This window comes from Amblyomma mixtum, chromosome 1, assembly GCF_055824585.1.
Source record: "Amblyomma mixtum isolate Tamu chromosome 1, ASM5582458v1, whole genome shotgun sequence".
Taxonomy (NCBI): domain Eukaryota; kingdom Metazoa; phylum Arthropoda; class Arachnida; order Ixodida; family Ixodidae; genus Amblyomma; species Amblyomma mixtum.
This window is the reverse complement of record NC_143012.1, coordinates 310,228,445-310,244,706: the sequence shown is the minus strand read 5'-3', so window position 1 is coordinate 310,244,706 and position 16,262 is coordinate 310,228,445. Positions and strand designations below refer to the sequence as shown.

The 16,262-nt window shown below is 47.1% G+C and overlaps 2 protein-coding genes across 4 annotated transcripts in view; both read left to right on the top strand.

Moving 5' to 3' along the window:
* The first annotated feature begins 1,868 nt into the window (after positions 1–1,868).
* Positions 1,869–16,262, top strand: part of LOC149372405 (uncharacterized) — a 37,509-nt gene continuing 23,115 nt past the window's right edge. The window contains exons 1-5 of one of the 3 annotated variants that reach the window (XM_089566867.1): positions 1,869–1,984; positions 4,213–4,355; positions 5,897–5,959; positions 8,587–8,678; positions 11,943–12,100. In XM_089566867.1, the coding sequence (XP_089422993.1) occupies positions 4,298–4,355; positions 5,897–5,959; positions 8,587–8,678; positions 11,943–12,100 (371 nt within the window). In that variant the 5' untranslated portion in view covers positions 1,869–1,984; positions 4,213–4,297. Of the gene's footprint in view, positions 1,985–3,223; positions 3,603–4,212; positions 4,356–5,896; positions 5,960–8,586; positions 8,679–11,942; positions 12,101–16,262 lie in introns of those variants that run through there. The other 2 variants (XM_089566868.1, XM_089566866.1) reach the window with 2 other exon arrangements.
* LOC149372406 (mitochondrial coenzyme A diphosphatase NUDT8-like) lies at positions 1,978–3,124 on the top strand. Its single transcript, XM_089566873.1, has one exon. The coding sequence runs from the start codon at positions 2,012–2,014 to the stop codon at positions 2,786–2,788; it is 777 nt and encodes a 258-aa protein (XP_089422999.1). The 5' UTR covers positions 1,978–2,011; the 3' UTR covers positions 2,789–3,124.

Genomic DNA, 16,262 nt, shown 5'->3' with positions numbered 1-16,262 from the left:
ATGTTGCGTAGATTAAGCAATCCCCGGTCTGGAATGCGGAGAGATGCACTTTTAATGATTTATGTTATGTACGTCCGACCAATGTTAGAATTTGGATCAGTGCTGTTTTCTGGTTCAGCTGCTTACAAAATTCGCCCGCTTGTTCTTTTAGAGCGGGAAGCTCTACGGTTGTGCCTTGGCCTCCCTAAATTTGTAGCCAACGACGTGCTTTACCTTGAAGCTCGAATTCCACCTTTAGTATCTAGATTTAAATTTCTCACTGTTCAGACGTACCTCACGATATATGACTCAAGTTTCCACCGTTCCTCGTCTGTGTTTTGTTGCCAGCCGACCTTCTTTTTTGGAATCCTCTGGCCTCGATTTCATACACCGCAGGTAGTACTGGTACAATCTTTACTTCACCCGTTAAATGTACTCCTGTCTGACATACTTCCGACACAGAAGAGTGGGCCTGCCGTGAAAATTGTCTATGATGACATTTTCCCGAAGAATGCAAAGCATTTACCATCAAGCATTTTAAATGGATTATTAGAAGACCATTTAAAAAGCCTACCTGTTTCCATAATGATTGCTACTGACGCCTCCCAATGTGATGAAAAGGCAGGAGTGGGAATATATTGCCCGCTTCTGGATTGGTCTTTTTCTGTGCGTCTTCCGGATTTCACCCCAATTTTCCAAGCGGAGTTTCTGGCGGTGGTGCTTGCTCTTCGGAAACTAGACCCTTCTTTCTCCGCAGTGGCTGTCATTACTGACTCCTTTTCTTTGTGCTTGTCCCTTGCCTCAGCTACGGATTCTCCAATCCTCAACACCTTCTTATCATTACTTCCTCCCCATTTGAGCCTTTTACATATGATATGGGTACCGGGTCATAGCAGTGTGACAGTCAATGAAGTGGCTGATAGCCTGGCAAAAGCGTCCCTCAATGGCCCTGTGCTACCTATTCTCCCGGCTACAGCGTACATCACAGCAGCGAGGTTTCGGAGAAGCATTTTGTTAGGCATGACATCAGGATCAATTTTAAGATCTGATGATTTCCTGCATCTTCAGTATCCGTGGAGCAGGAAATCATGCCATTCGCGACAGCTTGAAGTCTCTCTAACTAGGCTGCGCTGCCGGATCCCGCCCTTAAATTTTTATTTGCACAGGTCTGGTTTGGCGCTTTCTCCCGTCTGCGCATTCTGTGGTGAACAAGAATCAATAGACCATTTTTTGTTGTTTTGTCGACGCTTCACCATGATGAGACGTCGATATTTAGAGCAACCACTGCAACAGCTTGGCCTTAGTTTGAGCAGCCCGATCATATTGTCATTTGGGGCCACCATTCTCGGTTACAGCCACAGGTCTGTTTTTACCGCCATTCAAAATTTTTTACTGGAATCTAAACGGTTACCTTGCTAATATTTTATTCTTTATTTATTTATTTAATTTTTTGCTCATCATTACTTTTTTTTTTCTATCCACCGTTACTATTATTATTATTATTTTTTTTTTCATTCATTTATTTCTTAATCAACTCCCTCTGCTAGAGATCTTGCTGAGTCCAGCTCCTGCGTGCGTTATGCTTGCCCTGTTTCTTTTTAGTCTTTCTGCTTTCTCATAAAGATTCTTTTCCCCAGCATTCTGCTATTTCTATTTATTACTTCATTTATCTATTTATTTTTCCCCAGAAAACAAAACTAAACAAATAAGCAAACAATCTCAAAAACTCTCTATGCACCCCTCTTCTTGGCCGATCCCCCTCTGTGGGTATGCGCCATCCCATGAGGTGAACAACAACAACAAACACGACGTGGACGCGTGTGAAGGGTGGCGCTAGTTGCAACTGAACTTCAAATCCCTTGCGGAAATTCGAAGGAGGGGTCACGTGCTTACTCGTCTGTCTTGGGAATGCTGCTAGTGGAACAGCTGTGGAAAAACTGCGGAGTGTTTACTCGGAAACTAGCTGTTAGCGTGGTCAGCGCAAGTCAAGATGTGACAAGTGTAGGTATGTGAGTTATGCGGTGCTGGGGCAATGGCTTTCACGAAACATAACGCACATTTTCTCTTGTGGTCTTTGAACGGACTGTCGAGGATTGCAAATGTTCGCCGGTTCAGCACCCCAAAATTCGACGTCACGTTTTTCTCCGACGATCGGAAGAGATCCTGCATGGATTCTCTAGCGAGGTCATCGGAGGAGTACAGCCGCCTGTTTCGCAGCGTCCCGACCTCGCTGACAGCCGCGGTGCTGGTGCCGTTCTGCTTTAACCAGCGGGGCGAGCCCGCCGTCCTGCTGACGTTGAGGTCACAGAACCTTGCCAGGCATGCCGGGCTTATTAGCTTCCCGGGGGGCATCGCCGACGAGGGCGACATGTCAGCCACGGAGACAGCCCTGCGAGAGACTGAAGAGGAGCTTGGAATACCACCTGCTAACGTTGATGTGTGGGGACCCATCCACCCGCTTCCGTCGCTTGGCTCCGAGATATCCGTCACGCCGGTTGTGGCATTCGTGAACTCCTCAGCTCCTGAGTCGCTTATGGAAGAACTCGTAGTGAACAAAAACGAAGTGGAGAAGGTGTTCATGCCGTCTTTGAATAGTTTGTGTGACCCTCGCGGTTGGGAGTACACTAATTGGACATATCCCGGTGTACCAAAACACTTGGCGCCGGTCTTTGTGCTCGACGGCGATGAAAGGGTTTGGGGATTGACGGCAAAGATATTGGATTTGTGCATGACCAGTGTTCTGCCAGAATTGTATACCAGGAAGTGTCTTGTTCAGCTGGCTGGCGCAGATAACTGCGGGAAACTTTAGCCAGACTACGGACTGCTTACGTCGAACTCGGCCATGTATAAATAGTGCAATATCTTCGTAGCCTTCGAAACTAATGTGAAGTACTCAGAAAAATAAAATTTGGTGCAAGGAATGCTCAGGCACCTGCAAAACACCAGTCACTGAGAAGCGTGCAGAGGCACGGACACACGTATGCACGCAGCCATGCACGCAGCAGACTTGAATGGCAGGCTGCAGCAGTAAACATAGCCGTAGGCCGTAGTGTCGTAAACAAACCGTGAAACCAGTGAAACTTCGTCAAGGAAGCCGTGAACATGACTTACTCGCTCACAATAAAGTTCACCCTTGTTGTACATACCTTGTTAGTTCGTTGTTCTTCTGGTGTTTTAAAACTTTGCTTGTTCCAGCGCTCGTTTCTCGTACAAAACACGTCGCGGCGTTCCACTGAGATGCCGTTGGCGCCTATCCGCATGCGTTGCCATCAACACTGTGACGAGGCCTAGTGACAAGCAATGGCAAGTAAAGGCGAATAGCAGTTATCCGATTTCGAAGTGAATTTGTGCTGCACTGAAAGCTCAATAGCTGAAATGCTTGCGTTGGACTTTCCCTTGCACAAAGCCTGAAGAAGACACCTAAGAATACTGACAAGATGAATGCTCGTATGGATCATCACGTGCCGTCGCCGTCTGTGTAGCGCGACCGCAGATCATAATGGCGCCAAACCGTGGTTCATCGTCGGGTGAACAAACAATGTGACCGCCATCGCTTCGTGAATATATGTGCGCGCACGTCTACTCGGTGATAATGAACTTTGCTTTCTAACTCGAGCCACGGGGTAAGTTTGTGGGCTCTGAAAAGCCGTGGTTGTGGTGACCAGTGTCCAAATATGGGTGATGAAGGCGAGGGGCCTATTGCGTACTGGGCCAAAAAACGGCTTCTGCAACGTGTCATCGTTCGACTTTAGTAGCGCTAACCTGCCGTGGCATCTTTGTTTACTGGCCCCATGAGTATTTTAGCCCTTGTTGCAGCAAGTGAGCTTTGTGGCAGGTGATGTCGAGGGGGAGGGGGATGCATGTCGACCGCGCGCTCGGGGTCGTTTGGTAACACTGGGAAGCATGCTTTCTGCATTTGAGAGGTAAATCGTAGCCCGGTGTTGTCCCTTCTGTATCGCATTAATTGAATGAAGCGAAGGAACCGAAAATGCATATAAAATATGTTTTCAAAGGCGTCGCTCCTCTGTACGCCTCAAGACACTCTCCGCGGCAATTTTGAGCTTAACCGATTTGAGAAGACGCGCGCGTCAGGTTACCTTCCGTTGTTTTGACCGGCATTCTGACAACCCACGTGCTTACTATCTTCACGTTCAGTGCTTGAAGCCAGTGAATGAATTAAGACATGAATGAATGTTGCTTTTTGTGACGCGTGTTTTCGTTTTCTTTCGCAAGGGTCGACAACGACACTGCATTTTTAGCGGGGAGCGGTGGCGGCGCCGAAGAAAAAGGCCGCCAGCGCGCCCGCCGAGCTGCGACGATGTCATCCGGTGCGAAGCAAAAGCGCTCGTCCATAGACGCCGGCAGCGGCCTAACAGGTCGGTACCATGTTGCCGTTTGCAGTGCATTGTGCTGGAGTAAGGCTTTTAATATGTATTGGACAGATAGGGAGGATGGCTGGCGGCAGCGTTATAAAGAGTAGCACACAGTGTTACACTTGTTACAGAAGCCTGTACGCACTGCAGATACCTTCTTTGAAATCGGCACTGCATCGTTTGCTCTGCAGTTTTGTGGGTTTTTTTTCTTTAATGTGGAGTCAAGCTGGATATGGCTTGCAGCAAGCAAGATGTGATGGGGGCTTCTTTCACAAAGTAGTGGGAGCTCGGTGGTAGTGAAAAGGTTTGCACGTATAGCTCCACGAAATAAAGGGTGGGTCTTTCTGCAGTGTGCGTTATGACACATTTGAAGGCTACGGAGCATAAACTGCACTGTGGTTGCTGTCGTAGCATGGCAGGTTGTACTTTAGCGCAAGTGGACCTCTGTGCTGCAGCAGCTTAATTGTTGTGATTTTGCGTGGGTATTTTCTCCCTGTTCTATTTTCTGACTGCCTTGTAATAAATGTCGGAGCACCATCGTTGTCGAGTTGCAGGAGTATTTAACACATGCTTGTGAAAACTGACATCATCTCAAAAGTGGTGCCTAGGTGTTGGACACAGCAATGATTCTACTCTGTTGTAGCAAACGCCGTTGAAGTCGTGGTATCTTCTTTGTTTTGGAAATGGAGATTGTGTAGTAGGGAAGGCTTTCCCTAAGGGACCAAAACCCCAGTATGAATTGGCCTCGGTAGATAAATTGCCTTCCAAGGATGTCATATGCATATGTTACCAAAAAAAAAAAGGGGCCTCTTTTGAGAAAAAAATAGCATATAGCCTGCAATAGTTCATCGCACTCTTCCCTCATGATGATAGTAATTTTATCGCTACCAAAATGATTGGCTGTGCCTCATAATATTTTCAAGCAGTAGCTGCACTTGGAACATGATAAAACAAGGTGCTTTGAAGCTTGCACTAGCTTTTTTTTTTTGAGGAATGCATGACAGTAAAGAAAGAAGAATGAGTATGATGAAAAAGAAAGCTACAGTGGTGTTTCCACAAGTGTTAAACCAAATTCTGTGCTCAGAATTTGATGCATGCTATCAGAGATGTGACTGCGTACGACTCCTTTATAGTTTGACATTTTTAGAAGCCATGAAGAAAAAAAAATGGTTTTGAGGAAAGGAAATGGCGTAGTAATTGTCTAGCATCTCAATGGACACCTGAACTGCGCTGTAATATGGAAAGGGAGGTAGGTGGGATTGAAAGAAGAAAGGTGCCATAGTGGAGGGCTGAGGAATAATTTCCATCACCTGGGGATCTTTAACGTGTACTGACATAGTGCTCTTTGCGTTTTGCCTCCATCGAATTATGGCCGCCGCGACCAGGTTTGATCCAGGGAACTCCGGCTCACTAGCCAAGTGCCTTAACCACTGAGCCACCGTGCCTTAACCACTGAGACACAGTGGCAGGTAGAAGCCACGGGAAACTTTTTTTTTTCAGGCATGTTGCTCAGCTCTTAATTTTTCTTTCATGTTCGGGTGCAGGAGCCACACTTGGAAGCAAACGGTGCAGAAAAACAAGTGCTTGTGAAGATGAGGACAGCCGGCGTGAGTATTTCTACTAGTCTGCATATAGAATGCAGGTAGATAAACTGCAAAATGCATTGCTTTGGCCAGTGGGGTGATTGCTGCACCAAATGCACCAAACTGCGCTAAAAGGCAAAGCCTGCTGCATGCTGCTACATAACGACAAATTATGAGTAACGTGCACCAAGTCTGCCTCAGAACTCCGTAATTACTTAACGAAGGAAGTTCTCCGGCGCTGCATATTTATCCTACTTCTGAGTTAGGCAAGACTAGTGGAAAACGCAATTTTTCTGAAACTCCTCATCATCATGCTGCTAGGGCATGTTGTCGTCCCGTGTGATGAAAACAGAGGAATGAAAAAGAGGCCTACAGCAAGCAGGGAATCACTCTGGTATTGCCGTGGTGTGGTGGTCACTCCAGCAATGCGCATGGCACAAACACTCGCGTCCTTTGCTTGGCAGAAGTGGGGAAAGTGGCAAGCTGCCGCAAAGTTGGCAGTGGGCGAAGATTTCAGGATTGGCTTCGTTGGACTCTCAAGAAGGCAGCAGATTGCCGATAATTTTTTTTTTCTCGCGTTGAGCTATCTCCCTGCTGTATGGTTCTCGTTCTCCAGTGCATATTCATCAGCACGCAACTTCAATCTTGCATCCTAGCTTCTTCAAGAAGCCGTACGAGTGCGACATTGAAATCGAAACTTTCCAGAATATGAATGTGAAACTTTACAGAATAGAACTTACCAGGATGTGATGGTGGCACACACTTTGTGCTGCCGCTGCATTCAGTTCGGTTGTGGTGAGATTATGGAATTCTAGCCATAGCATAACATTTTAATTTAAAAATATAGTTTTAGCATAGCGTGATCTGCATTCCACTATCCTGAACCACATCCATGCTGAGCTATCTGCACAGGTGGCCTCGAGGAGCACACACGTGCCACTGGGCTGGCCTAGTTGGGGTACCCATGGAAGTGGATCATGGTAGCAGATCGCACTGCGCTAGAACTGTAGTAACTCGATCATTTTTCTCTTATAATCATCGATTTTCTTTTCAAACATAATTACTAGGAACAGCAAAAGATGAGGACTGGTAGCACGTCATTTTTCGTCCTATACGAATCGCACTGACAAGAAATTGTAAAAAAAGAAAGGAATGCAACTTATACACTGGAAAGTACACTATACGAGGGGGTACCCAAAAGAAACCGAACTAAATTTTTTGGTCTGCAAAGCTTCTGTGGTAGCGCGTTTTGCCACTAGGAGCGCATAGAACGAACATTCCAGAGTCAGTTAGCCGAGTGCCGTCGTTGAAGGAGGTCAGACTAGTTTAGGCAGAGTTTTAGAGTGACGACTGTTTTGTGTGAATGTCGTTTTTGCAATGGCTGATTTTCGTGAACAGCGTGCGCCGGTGAAATTCTGATTTTTGCTCGGAAAAAGTTGAATGGAAACTCTTGAAATATTATGAAAGACCTACAAGGACGATGCTATGGGGACAACTCAAGTGTTCCTGAATCGAATCCTGAATCAAAGCAACAATCATGCCAATGGAAAACTTCAAATTCACCTCACCTCAAGAAAGCTCGTCAGGTGAAACCAAACCTCAAAACAATGCTGATTTGTTTTTTCGACGTGAGAGGAGTCGTCCATTGAGAATTTGTTCCGCAGTTTCAGACAGTTAGCCAGGCTTTCTACTTGGATGTCTTGAAAAGATTGGGCAACAATGTGAGGTGGAAGCGGTCAGATTTGTGGCGGTCGGGTGACTGGTTTTTCCATCATGGCAATGCCCCTGCTCACACAGCCCTGTCTCTACGACAATTTTGGACCAAAAATGGCATGACCCCTATTCCTCAACCCTCATACTCTCCCGACCTTGCCCCGTGCTACTTTCTTTGTTTCCTAGAATGAAAAAATAGGTGAATGGAAAGCGTTTCGCTGATGTTGCTGAGGTGAAGGAAAAAACGACGGAGGCACTGTCAAGCAGAACAAAAGATGAATTTAAACAATGTTTTGAAAAATGAAATGAAAGATTCGACAAGCGTATCATTGCAAGTGAGGAATACTTTGAAGGAGATTGAAAGTCTGTGCTTAAAATGTGAACAAATAAGTTCAAACAAAAATAAGTCCGGTTTCTTTTGGGTACCCCCTCGTATATCTATGCCAAACGCTTACTTTCCTGCGCCAGAAGACACTTTAGACTGCTTTAAAAGCTGCTTGAATGTGACTTCGGCCAATCACATCCCTGTTTGGCAAATAAGGCCTTCCACATTTCTAGGTTACTTTTGGATAACGTTGGAGCTGTAGGTCACTTTTGGGTCCTGTGGGAATGTGTAGCAGCGTAGCATGCTGGAAACTTCAATTCGGAACGGGCTTGATTGGGATCGGCGTGACAGCCCGTGTGACAGTGGTTAATGCGTCCCTTGCCATAGTGTGCCTCGCCAGTGATGAACACACAAAGTGCCTGTTAGTGGAGCAAGAACCAAGCTGCGTGGGAGGTGGGCTTTTGGGGCACTCTTGTACAGTGAGCCTAGAGGCATGTCACAGTGAATTGTGTAATGAGTTTGGATGTATATGTTGATGTATGTATAGTTATCCTGCTTATTTTGTTTCCAGCTGGGTATTCGTATTTATTCTCAAACTTTTTTGTGTTCCCAGTGTCCTCATCAAAGAGCATTCTGCCACCATTGCCTGTGCCACCCATGTCGAAAATCTACAACAGCTCCTACCGAAACAACAAACCAGCCGAAGTAAGGGGCATGCATGCTTCTACAGGCCACATTTTGCCAATCTGTGGTTGTTCCTGCCTGCTAAATGTTGTACCTCTTATGCTTTAAGGGTAGGAACATAAAATGTTGGTTGTGTTTTTATTTATTTATAATTTGTACTATTTCTTGAGAAATAATCGTGCACAAGAATTGTGGGGTTAAAATAGGGGAGATAAACACGTTCTCCCCGTTTTACCGCGGCTGACCTGGTTCAAAACCGCGCTTACCCCACCCCGTAGTCGCGTACGCTACCGAGCGCACGCCGACCACGGCGGGCCGTGCTCTGCGGGAACAAAGGAACGACACAGTGGCTGACACAAACAAGGCATTTATTGCTATAACAACAATAACGCCAGCTAGCAACAAAATACACTGAGGAATCGAGGATGTCCGACTCACCAGCAAGGTTACGAGCGAATGTTCGCCCACGGTAGGGCAGAGGGAATATCTCCGAGGCCGGACGGGACGAGCTGAGGGGAACACGTTTCCACACGAGGACGCCCGCGGCGAAGAGCGGAGCCTTGCATGTAAACGTCCAACACGCTTCCCTGTCCCAGCGAGAAGAGAGCGAGCCTTCCCCCCACGCGCGAGCGCCAAAACACGCCATCCGTGGCACTGCTGTCGCTGCGACGCGAGCGCCCTCCCCTGTTAGTTAAAAGTAACCGAACCGAGAGGAGTGCTTTGCGGGGGAGCTAGCCACAGGGAACTAGTGAGTTGAGGGAAAGCGAACGCAGGGGACGAAGGCGTCCCCACAGAATAAGAGGTCCAGTGTGTGGTTCATAAATAAAGCAGCCTTTATGGCCACGCAAAAACACTAAGGCCACAAGTGGGGTTCGAACCTGTGGCGGCTTGAACAGATCAGCTTGGCTGGCCGCTGCATTAGACCACTACATCATCACCGCCACCAAACATCCCACGTGTTTAGGTGTCAGTCTCTCACGCTGTGCTTCGGATGTGGTCATCAACTTACATCTATGTGCAAGAGGTCCAGAACACACTGCTATTGCAATGCTCTCTTAAAACGAAGCCTCGAACCGAAACCGAAATGAAAACCGAAGTGTGAGCGCACCTAATATGCATTGGCCTTGTCATTTTTTTTTTTTTGACCTCGTGCAAAAAAACGCACTTGACCATCAAAACGAGTATTCAGCATGTTCGATTTTATCTAGCCATAGTTGGCCACTGTCACCAACTACAGTTCAACCTCAGTTTAAGAGACTTCAATGTAACGAAGTATTCAAATTTTCATAACTTTGCGTCCATAGAACTCAGTGTATTTTTAGCTTCAATATAACAAAGTAAATTTTGCTCTGCTTCCATTCTAACGAAATTTTATTTCTGGCTGGAAATGAACCCAAGGAAAAATTGTATCGGGGGCATGAGTGGTTGAGCGGTGGAGCCCGTGCCGAAACACTCATCAGAGTGTGTATGTAATATATGAGCCACCCAGATTTCACATACAGAGCGCATAGGCAGATGCAACTATGTCGATAATCATTGTGATGAGTGCGCCGTTGGCCGCGCCATCTGGGGAAGTACGAGCGAGGCTGGCACAAGCATCTGCGCAGCCTTGGCAGCCTGCCAGTTCATCCTGCTGCTCTCGCTATCTGACCCAAAATCAGCGCCAAATGTGATGTGCTGCCTGTGCTTAAAGGCAGCGTGCCGCGTTTATTGTGTTTCCAGATGCCCAAAGCTTGGTGAAAGGCCTGGAAGGGTCAGTGCCGTTGGCCACCCGTCAGCTGTGAAACCTGGCGCGCTTCACACCTGACAACCTCGCTTCTCACTTTGACTATGCGCATCTGTGCAAAAAGACACACACTCGTGCTTACGGTAGAAAACAGGAGGAGCGGAGTGGGCCTGATTTCATTTCATTGGTTGTTAATTGGAGGACACCCTATACATGGAGAAAGAGAGGAGAGTAAGGAGGGGGCACTGCACCGGCGTGGCTCGCTGTGAGGACGCCACAGGTGGCATGAGGTCACAGCAGTGGCAGCGGTGTCGGCAGTATTCTCGAGGCACTTACAAGAGGATGATGATGACAGCAAAACCAAACTCAAGACTGCTGCGTCGTCGCCATCTTGGCGCGCTACTGTGGCTGGCATGATAGATGTGCTGAGGAGGCTCGCATGCTTGCAAGCCGGCGAAGAAAGGGCAGAAGTAAAGGACCATTTTAATTGCAAATGAAGGTTGCTCTAGCGGTGGCGGAGGGCTATAGAACCGGGCGGTCACTAACAATACTCACGGACTCTCAAACAGCCTGCCGAAATTACATGAATGGCAGGATAGGTCGTCACGCTCCGTATACTCCTCGCAGCGAGCGACAGAATTAAAAACCAGGAAGAACAAAACGACAAGATCCCACACAAAATTGTGTGGGTACCGGGGCACACGGGGGTGGCAGGGAACGAAGAGGCCGACAGGATAGCTCGAGGATACATTACTTTCCGAGCATCCGACGAGACCGCCGAACTCGCGCCAGCACCCAGGGAATATTCGGCCATACTGCAAAACTATAGAGGCAGAAGAATGTGATATCCCCCACCGCACAAATCTCTCAGCAGAGAGGAAGCTGTCACTTGGAGACAATTACAAACAGGCTCTTTCCCAAACCTACATATACTAAACAAAATGCACCCTACGATATGCACGAACAAATGTCCCTGGTGCGACGAGAAACCTACACTATACCACACCACATGGGCCTGCCAAAACATAGACGTGGTCCCCAAAATACAAAACCCGAGTGCGGAGCAGTGGGAGACTCTGCTGTCCAGCGACCGCTGTGAAGACCAACAAGGTCTGGTGCAGCGAGCTCAACTGGCGGCAGTGGCCAGCGGAGCCCTGGACTGAGGGCAACCGACCACTGATTAGAGGCGGACGACATCGACAGAGAAGGCTCCTGGGGGTAGAACCAAGACGTCTCTGAAGATGCCCCCAAACCGTAGGAAAAACCATTAGTGTAAATAAAGTTTTCCCTTCCCATGAGTTATCCACAGTGTGTTTTTTGCTAGGAGATGAATTTCAGTGTTGCGAAATTTCAGTATTACTAAGCAAACTGCTAATTTTACTGACCTTTGTTAAATCTGTAACAAAGGCACTATGAAAATTTCGACCCTAGGTGGTAAATTTTAAGAGCCCCGCACTACAGCAACGCTCATAGTCCGAGTTGCTTTGGGATGTTAAACCCCCATAAATTAAGCTAAACTAAGCATTCTCTCATGCGATGTCGTGTGTGCACGTGTGCAGCTCTTCCGCAAGGATCTGATCAGTGCCATGAAGCTGCCGGATAGTGAGCCCCTGGAGGCTGACGACTACTGGCCCATCTCGGATGGATGGAAGCAAGAGTGGGAAAGGGGGGTCCAGGTCCCTGTCAACCCTGGGCACCTGCCAGAGCCTGCCGTCAAGTGAGTGATGACTTAGTGGCACATTTTGTTTCCCCTGTGTCTTGTTTTGCCCGAAAACAGCTCGCAGCCGACTGGTGCAGTTGAATAGACCTTTCCACAAATTGCAGCACCGCGCCATCCCCTAGCGGATCCGCGCAAAGCATGATGGGAGAAAGGAGCGGTCGCCGCCCGCGTCGTCTGCTGTCAAGCGTGTTGCTGTGTTGTTCCGCCGTATTCAGGCGTTGTGCGTCTTCTCGCGCGCGTTGTAAATGTTGCAGCGCGCAGCTGTGGTGGTTATCTCTTAGTCTTTTTGCAATTATGTGGGGATTTTTTTAGACATTCGACATGTCTGCAGATTAGAATCGCGGTGGCGGTCAAAGGTGCTGCGTGCCCAGCTGTAGTAACAACACGAGAAAGGACATCAAGATTTCTTACCACGTATTCCCCAAGGACAAGAAGCTGAAGCTAGAATGGGTGCGCAGGATAAATCGGCATTTGCAAGGGCGATTTACCCTGTGGAAGCCTTCGAAACACCACAAAATATAATTTTCTTTTTTTTGGGGGGGGGGGGGGGGGGGGGGGGGGGGGGGGGGTATGAATAAAGTTATTCACCACCACCATGGGCACATGAGCGGAGAGGGCTCTGTGTATACATGCATTGGGAGAACGCCGGTCTTTGCGTCTGCTGGTGCTCGGCTGGTGATCCGTGGCCGCGGAACGCAACATCCGACTGTGTCACGCTTACTGTGTCAACCAACTGTGTCATGTTTAGCAAATAGATCGTGTTCTGTCTAAGGGAGTGCTTGAAGATTATATATTACAGCAGTGAACATTTACCGCGTCAGCATAAAATTTACCCAGGAGTGCGCCATGAGGACAACTGCACTCATACTGTTGTTTACATCGCTGCGTACGAACAGTTAGTACTCGTTCTCATGACATAAAACGCAATCGGCGCTTTAGTTCTGTTAATCAACCTGTTTTCTTTTTTACCGGCTGTATCCGTGCTTGTTTACGCAGTGCGATAATGTGTGGGAAGCGATGATGCGATCGCACGCCTGAGAAACACTTAACCACCGTGGGCTGTTTACATCGCGCAGGACCGGCGCTTCTCGTTTTTTGTCCCGGCTTCCTCCGTTGTGACCAGTACTTTATTTTAAACTACTTTATCCAGAAGTATGTTTGGCGACCGTTCGCTTTAATTGAAATGGCCTAACTTGTTATCCACAAGCTAGCGACGGCGACGACTGCTGCTGGCCGTAAAGCACGGCTCGGCAGTCTGGGTCACACCGGCGTTTCACGTTCATCATATGCGTGCCCAGCGATGTAAGCAATAATTAATTTCAGGTCACTATTGCCAAAGCTACACTCGGTGACCATCTTCATTCGCTAAAGCTAGTGATTCGCTCATCACGACCGCCGCAATCACAGATCATATCCTACGGACTCGCTAGGCCTAGTCGTCGCGGAAGGGAAGGGAGTCATCGTCGACTGAAATTAATTTGGCAGGCGCTTATCGCTGGTGACTGTTCAGGTTTGTACATGTGAAATATGGCCGTTCGTTTCGCTCATTCAGAAGGGCGAACATATTTGCACCGCCGCCTCATCACCGTGCTTTCGCTCAGCCGCCGACAAGGCTGACCGTCCGCCGATCGGATTCGTCGGTGTCGTTGGCCTGAAAAACTTGTCCCACTGCAATCAAATTATAGTAAACCAGATATTTCACTATAATCACATGCTGCTGTTGACCGTGATAGTGTCGTTGTCGGAGCAGTGTGACCACCGCCGTCGTCATCGTTGTACACTGAAAACAAGCTGAGGCTTTCGAATGCGCTTGGAAGGTTTCGTGTAGCACCGCGCGCGTCCGTCGAGTCCGAATGTCATTCCAGTTCTCGAATGTCATTCGACTCAGATGTCATTCGAACGTTCCCATGTAGCACAGGTATAAGAAACAGCGATGGTGACGAGATGGCAGAGGAAGACTTTCCGGTGAGCAGGCGCAGTCGGAGAGACGGACGAAAAGACGCGAGCGCGGCGCCGCGGGCGCCGCGGCGCTCCGTTTTCCCAGAGTGCTTTGCGCGGCCGCTTGGTGGCGCGGCGGAATTTGTGGAAAGGTCTATACCAAAGCACTGAATTCAGAGTGGAGGATCACAGGTAGTGTTTGCAGCGGAAACTCCAGCTATGCATCCCTGAGGCTGCTGCTGTCTTGGGATGTGGCAGTCGCCAAAAAGTGAAGCACTGATTGTGTATATGTTGCATGGCCACATACAGCCTGGGTGCACACAGCAGCAGTCGGCCTAGTTGCCAGGCATGGCTGTCAGTTTCTCCTTTTTGTGCCGAAGGTGAGAGGAAGACTGCATTGGTGTCAGTGCACTGAAGACAAGAACGATGGCAGAGGGCCGTGTTGGTGGTGTGATTTTTGTCTCCTTGCCACTTCCGCAGCAGTTCACATAATGCCGCGTAGTAGTACATGCTGTAGCGCACTAGTCAAGGACGCATCTGAAGTTTAGCGTGTTGCTGCATTCTGCATATCTGCTTGGTTTGATATCTTTTTTGTTAACTTAAGGAGGTGCGCGGCAATTAAAAATTTTCGTTATTTACGCATGATACATAGCCGAGTTGGGCACAGATGTGTAACTATCTATAAGAATTTCAAGAATTGCATTTTATTTTGAGCTAGGGAGCAAAGTTGTTCGGTAATTGTAATTAACACGCTCGTAAACTCATTTTTGAGGCGTTAAATAATTAAGAAGAAAATGTGCAAATGGTATGTGTCAGCATGTTCACAAAGCTTTGTTCTGTGCAATAAAGCTCTTAGTTCTTTTTCTAGAGCTCCACCACTCATGGAAGTAAAAATTTCGACTCCACCATGAATATATTTACATACAAAAATTTCTAATGAAAATTATTTTTAAGCAATATTGCACGTGCACTTAGAAACGTTGAGAACTTTATTGCACTCCTTAGTGTCTCAGTATTCGTGCGTAAAAAACATTCTGCTCTTTTTGTTCTCCGAAGAAGGCGTGATAGCAGTCGCAGAAGTAAAAGCTGAGAAAATAAACCTTGAAGTTTATTCCCTCGTATGCTTTTTCCTCTGCCCAAAGAAATGCACCATTGCATTCATGGGAAGCTCTGGTCTTCTGATCTCTCCTCTTCGTGTTGATAATATGATTGTGGTTCTCCATAGTAGGAAACTCACAGAATTCATGATGCAGTGTGACTATCAAAAGCGCAACTTGCAATTTTTGACAACTACACATAAAAAAATGTACTACTGTATATTTCACTATAATTACATATCTGTCACAAGGCGGTTGAAGACCTGAGGGTTATGAAAAAAAAATTGAGAAATCGAAAGTTTTGACCACGTTTCTCATTTTATTTGCCCCCCCCCCCCCCCCCCCCTCTCAAAATCACTTCGTCCAAATGTTTTTTTTTTTTTTTTCATTTCTGATACATTCTGCACCTCATTGGTTTTTTTGTGTGTGTGTGTGTGTGTGTGTCCAGGAATGGCCATGTGAATTAGCTTGTAATGTTTATGAAAGCTATGACACGTTCCACTAATTGTGTGCATGCAAGCAGAGTGACTATAGTAGCTTACATACCTAGTTTCTTAGCTATCTGTGCCGCTGGTTTTGCTGTTGCAAGTTTAAGGTAATGGCATTCGGGCAGTTTTGTGCAGCTGTCAGTGCAGTAGCATTTTTTGTGTGCTTGTGGAGTTGAATCTTGGTAATTCGAACTTTGAGTGAATTTTTATGAGAGTTTCCTTGAATTATGCAGAGGTCGAATTTAAGGGATGCTCTATTGGGCTCCCCATGTTATATGTGCTGTTGACAGGACATAGCAATAGTTCAAATAAACCAAAAGTTCAAATTTAAGTGCATTTGAATTAAGGAGGTTTCACTGTATAACGTGATTGAAGATTTTAACTAGCTTCAGATCTCTGGCCTTAAGGAGAGGTAAATGGAGGACAAAGACTGCATAAACGTTATCCCTTTGCAAGTTATTAGGCAAGTCTTAATTGTTCCTAGTGAACTTTTTGCAGAGTTTATTTGTTTTACATCTCCCAACGATTTCTTAGTGGTCACGATGAAATGTAATGACTTCTATAAAAAGTGTAAAAGATTTCATTGGTGATCCCGTTGTGGGGTCGGTTTCAGTTTATTTCCAGTATAGTGAACCA

Coding starts and splice junctions, on each gene's coding strand:
- LOC149372406 (XM_089566873.1), top strand. CDS start 2,012: ATGGCTTTCACGAAACATAACGCACATTTTCTCTTGTGGTCTTTGAAC.